Source organism: Apaloderma vittatum, unplaced genomic scaffold (genome assembly GCF_000703405.1).
Source record: "Apaloderma vittatum isolate BGI_N311 unplaced genomic scaffold, ASM70340v1 scaffold15352, whole genome shotgun sequence".
NCBI classification, from domain to species: domain Eukaryota; kingdom Metazoa; phylum Chordata; class Aves; order Trogoniformes; family Trogonidae; genus Apaloderma; species Apaloderma vittatum.
In genome coordinates, this window is record NW_009703210.1 from 244 (window position 1) to 5,821 (window position 5,578).

General features: G+C 46.7%; 1 protein-coding gene across 1 annotated transcript in view; it reads left to right on the forward strand.

The window, feature by feature from the left end:
* Positions 1-421: 421 nt before the first annotated feature.
* MYCBPAP (MYCBP associated protein) overlaps positions 422-5,578 on the forward strand; it is a gene marked incomplete at both ends in the record, with an annotated part of 10,650 nt that continues 5,493 nt past the window's right edge. Inside the window, 9 exon segments of the mRNA XM_009864558.1 lie at positions 422-546; positions 1,158-1,397; positions 1,400-1,519; positions 2,021-2,195; positions 2,497-2,612; positions 3,345-3,495; positions 3,750-3,865; positions 4,573-4,673; positions 5,227-5,338. Of these exon segments, the coding sequence (XP_009862860.1) occupies positions 422-546; positions 1,158-1,397; positions 1,400-1,519; positions 2,021-2,195; positions 2,497-2,612; positions 3,345-3,495; positions 3,750-3,865; positions 4,573-4,673; positions 5,227-5,338 (1,256 nt within the window).

A 5,578-nucleotide genomic window follows, 5' to 3' on the forward strand; every position in this document is an offset into this window, starting at 1 on the left:
GCGGCGGCCTGTGCCAAGGCCTCAGCCCCGTGTCCGGCTCTGCGGGGGTTTTGCTGTTAAAGGGCTGTTTTGCTATTAAAAATGCTTCTGAAAATGCCAAACCCGTCTGAGATGTGCTTGGTCCCTGCCATGTGCTTGCGCTTGCGGCTGGAGTGGGAAACTTCATGGAGTGTGTTTATCTCCTGTGTCGTCCTTTGCAGAGAATCGGGCAGGCGAATCCTTCTGACCCGTTTTGGGCCTTGTACCTTCTCAGAATTTGATCTTCCAGTTTTAAAGAGATGCTGAATTTAATTGTTCTGTGCGGCCTTAAAGAGAAACAAATCCAAACCATAGTTCGGCTGGAAATGAATCACCAAGCTGAAAGAGGAAGGTGCGGATTCCTTGAGAAACGTAAGAGGAAATCTCTTCATCTGTTTTTCAGAGAAGAATGAAAAGACACGTGAACTGTTCTCCTCAACAGTTGCAGAAGAGCCTGAGCCTGTTCCCTGTGTTCTGCAAGGAGATGACATCCAGTCACTTGCAATTAAGGTGGAGGACCTGGAGAAAGTATGTATTTTTACTGACAGAAACAGCTACTTTGACCGACAATCTCCTTTTATGTTATGTGTTTGACAGAGAGCACTGTCGATTTAATTAAAGCAAAACCCACTCTTGGGAGTTCAGTTCTCATTCCATTTTGCCTGTCTTGCTTTTTATGAATTGTCAAATCATCAGATTGAGTTGCTAAAAGTAAAGGATTATTGGTCCTTACACAATTTTTTTGAAATGGAAGGATAAGTTACCTGCTTCTTCAAAATTACGTTTTCAACTTTTTATCCTAAAAAGTTATTAGTTGCTCTAAGTTGTTTAGTGAATACCATGGAGTCTCTTCCAAAACTTGGGTCAAACTGCTTGAGTAAAAGCATTTGACAGCAACCGACACAGCAGAAAACTATTGGGAAAGTGATTTAAAACTCTTTTCCCTGCCCCAGTTATAAAGCAGAGTCCAGAAGAGTAAGAAGGTGACTAAGCTGGTATCTCCACAGTTGTGTAATGAGCCTCTTAGGGGAGGAGCAGCCTGTACTGATATGACTCCTCTGCGTATCCTAGAAAGATCAGAAGGAAAGAAGGTGAGTCAGTATGTACCTAATTGCATCGTAACTGTTTATTTTCCGAAGCTTCATGCCCCACGCCTTCCCTGTGGTGCTGAGAGGATTCCAGTTAGGAGGAAATACCTCGTTCGAAAATATCGACCCAAGAAGGTGACGCATCTCCTTGTAGCATGTCCTGCTCCCCCAAAGGCACACAGGGAACCACCGACTTTTTCTGGTAGGGTTAAGCTTCACACCTTGTCTTTGGGTTTTGGTTTTGCTAAGCCTGGCTTTAGCGACCACCTGGCTCTGGGGTTGTTTTGTCTGTCTGTGTGTGTGTTGTAGGACCGGGACTCTTTGGTGATGACTGTGAAGAGATTCTCCCCCATCACATTTTGGGAAGTCTCCAGGAGTTCAGGATGGAAGCGTTGGCCAGAGGAAACACTCAGGTTGGTTTGTGAAGTTAAGAAAATGGTGCTGTGCGGCTCTTTTCTAGAAGTGGAGTGTGGTGCCTGCAGCACCTTTCGGTGCTTTTCAGCACCTATCAGGACCAGGTCAGGCCTGAGGTGGGGTTTTCCCAGCCTCATCACACTCTGCGGGGAGGGCTTGCCTTTAGAGAAACTGCACCAGCAGGTTTGAATCCCGTGTGCAGGACGAGGTCACGGAAGGAAGAATTACAGAGGCTTCCTCTTCCATATGTGCTTCTGCCAATGGCGTCAGCAAGGGAAGAGCTGGCGTTGCAGCAATGCCATTGCTCAAATCTAATTACTCAGAAAAATACTTACTTAGTTTCTGAGTGTGTTCCTAGTGCCTTTTTTTTGTTCCTTTCAGAACAATAAGGTAAAAGTACTGTCAATTTGAAGCATTGTTTTTTCCCTCCCCTCTCCCACTGTTCTTTTGGTGGCTGCATGTGCACGGAGAGGTTAGTTTCACATTTCCTTTCTCTTCAGGTAGCAGATTTTATTGAACTTTCTCATCCAGATGTTACTGCAGCGGCTTTAAAAGAGGAACGTGGAGGAGAGAAGAAGAAGAAAGTTAATCAGCCCCCACTAGCAGAGCACAAAGCTCTTCAGAACTGGTACCGCAATATGGCCATCAGGAAAAAGCAGGAGAAATATCTAGGAGGTGGGAAAAGCTGAGGCCTTGCTCTATAAATTTCTCTGTGCAGGTGGGGGAGTTTGATGGCACCTGCTGACCAGGCTTGATCCTGCTGCCATTGCAGTCTCCTTCCATGCCCTGAGAGCTCCCCACGCTGCTGGTGCTGGTGGCCGTGGATGCCGTGGGGAAGTGAGCTGGTGGTTCTGGCTGGGGGAAAGACAGTGCTTTTGGTGGGGGACAGCGTAAGGGGGTCACACGTGAACAACAGTAATGGTGAAGGGTGTGCCCGGAAGTGCAGCCCTGATGATTTGATGTTTCTTCTTTATAGAAGTTCTTCGGAGGCCGGAGAATGAATTGCTGATGAATATCTCAGAGGATTACAGGCAAATCCAGGAGGAACGTGACCTCATTGACCGGAGTATCCCTGCTCTGCTTCCTGGAAAGGTGAGAGCCCTGCTTCCTCTGCATCCTGATTGCTCTGTCCTTGTGAAAGAGCTAAAGCTCTTTCTGGGGTTATGAGTAACACCTCTGAAGACCTGTCATTAGATATTTATCAAAGCCACTTTGCGTCCTTCAGCCTAGTGTGCGAGCAGAGCTTTCAGTGACTTTAAAAACAAAAACATGCACCGTGCTGTCCGTGCTAATCAGAGGAAAATGATCATGTACTTTGGCTCCTCGCTTACCAACTGCTGTACATGGGCAGTGGCCATTTCTGGGTTATCACTAAAGGCTCTTGTGCACTGGGAAGCAAAATGGGGAGGTGCTGCAATTGCTGTTCCAGGACAGAAAGATCTGATAGCCACAGGCTTGAATTGTAGTGACTGCCATGAAGAAAGAGGTATGGGTATGTCAGGAGGGTATAGGAGTGGCATATGTTAAAATTATTTTTTTACATTTGTAGCACTATCAGAGAATTTGCATTTGTGTGGGGCATTATTTTAATATCGTCCAACCTTCGTGTAAGCGGTAGATAGAAGGAAGTTCTTCTTTTGTCTTTGTCAGCAGCCTAATAGAAATTTTGTCTTGCTCTGCAGAAGGTGATAATTTACAGACTTTTAAAATGCTCATATAAGCAGAGTTAGACCCCTTCTTCCTTTTAGCTTCTAGTCCCTGTAAAATTAGCAGGCAGCCATACGCCTCCGAAAGCATCAGTGGGAGCCTTATTTTCTGCCCTAGGGCTACCGAAGAGGAAGCGAGTTCTGGAGCCAGCCCGAGCGTATTGGAGATGAACTCACCGGCCTGACGATGACGCTGACTCAGAGAGAACGTGGCTACCCAGAGCCAGTCACTCATGTGGGCAAACCCCGCACTATCCAGACGGAAACGGGTAAGGGAGCATCGCAGAGAGGTCATTCCACAGAAATGGAGTGACAAGTGTGGGGGGAGCAGCAGAAAGAAATAGTGACTCCTGCGAGCACAGAGACTCGTGTTGTAGTTGTCCCTTCTGACAGCACAAGCTGCTTCTCAGTCATCTGTTGGACCTCCTCTTCAAAACACCGTGAGACCAAAGTTTGGCAGAGAGTGAAATTATTAGGCTTGTGGGTGTGTAGACAGCGAGTTCTTGTGTGGGCATTTCCGCAGGTCTGAAGCCTCCAAAGAGGACCCCATTCCATCTAACCTGGGATAAGAGTCTTTTCCTGAAACATCGGCGGCAGGAGCTCAAATCTGTCCTAGAGGAGCTGGATTTTTATAAGCCGGTAAGACCAGAGGAGTGAGGGCATTCTTTGCGTCTCCTGTCTCATGTCAGATGCTGTAGAGTAATGTGGGATTGCCAAGAACTGGAGCTGGAAAAGCGTTAGGAATCCAAAACGTAGCCCCCCCAGTGCTTATCTTGGAAGTTCTCACATTTCCAAAGGGCCACCAAGCCCATGAAGTTGTCTGGCCTCCCTAAGTGTCGCATGGAGTGGTCTGCGAGCCTCAGAGTAGGACTCTGAACCAGCAGCATGCAGCTGCCAAGACCTAGGCAGTGAAAAACCTGCCAAATTCTGGTGTAGGACTTCGATTTAATACCTCAGGGCAGAGGGAAGACACATTTACCCATGTCAAAGACAAGCATCAGAAATTATATCCTGAAGGCAGATAAGCCCTCCCATTAAAAACTGAACAAACCTCACCATTTTCCTTTCTGAAACCTGGCTCTGGGGATGAGAATCTGTGTGAAGGAGACTTTCCATCCATGCATTATTTGTAGCAGGGAACGCAGTCATCTGGGCTTCTTTGGAGACCTAAAATTGGTTCCTTCTTGCATCTCTTGAACATTTGTTGGATACCTCTAAAAACCTTATAGGAGCGAAGTATCTCAGCTTCACTTTGCTTGGCTCAGTGGGTGCATTTGTTTGGTATTTTAATTTCCTTTCTACACAAAAAGAAAAACTGTGAGTTGGTGGTGTTTCTCTGTGTCCAGGATCTGGATGGCCTGGAGGTGATTGGCAAAGGGCAGCCTTTCACATCTGTCTCAGCGGAGTCTTTTCCGTGCTCCACCACTTCTGAAGAGTGTGCGACCTTGTAAGTTTTGCTTCGTGGCAGAAATAAGAATTTTTGGGTATGCACCACTAGTCTGTAAGAGTATCCGTAGCTGTTCTTAGAATGGAGAGAAGTCTCCAGTGGGGCACGATAGAAATATTATAATATTATAATCACCAGATTTGGGAATCAAGCAGTTCCTTTGTACCCTGGGGCCTTGTGCCTTAGGAACAAGAATCAAAACTTCTATTAGGCAGGGTGGGGATTCTGCTCTAAATTACCTCCATCATTAATTTGCCTTTTTTCCCCCTCTCCCATCCATCTGTAATGGGCACAACCTGAGGGCCTCTTCTCCTTATTCAGGCCTGTACCCTCAGTCTGCCTCAGGAACTATCATTCTTTAATACTGTAGCTGTTCTGTCCTCCTTGACAATGACAAGTAGTTAGCTGGAGTTTGGCACATCTGCGGGACTCTGTCCTTAAAGAGATGTAGGAAAGCGGGATTATTTCATATAGTGCCTTGTGATTTGCAAGGTTCTCCTCTCCCTGAAAGTGAATGTCACTCCATGAAAACCCCGGCGCTTGTTTTCTTTAGCAGCGACTCCTTAAGTGACCGCCTTGATGTGGTTTCAGAAGAAATACTGGGTCCGTCTTTAGATTTCTGTGGCCAGCCTGCTCGTTGGATCAACTGCATCGCTTCTTGCAGGGTAATTGTGCACTTCTTATTGTTTAGTCAAGCTAAGCCTGCTGGAGTTCCCAAGTCACAGCTGTACAATGAGTGTCACTCCCAGGCCGGAGAATGGGGGATTTATTCTGAGCGTAACAGAGTACCCCTATGTTTGCTCTGGAGATATCTGGAAACAGAAGGGGTTGCTCTGTGGTGTGAAGCTCAGATTCCCAGGCTCGCTCTGTATACTGGCTACTTCATGTGGCTTACACGTTTTCCT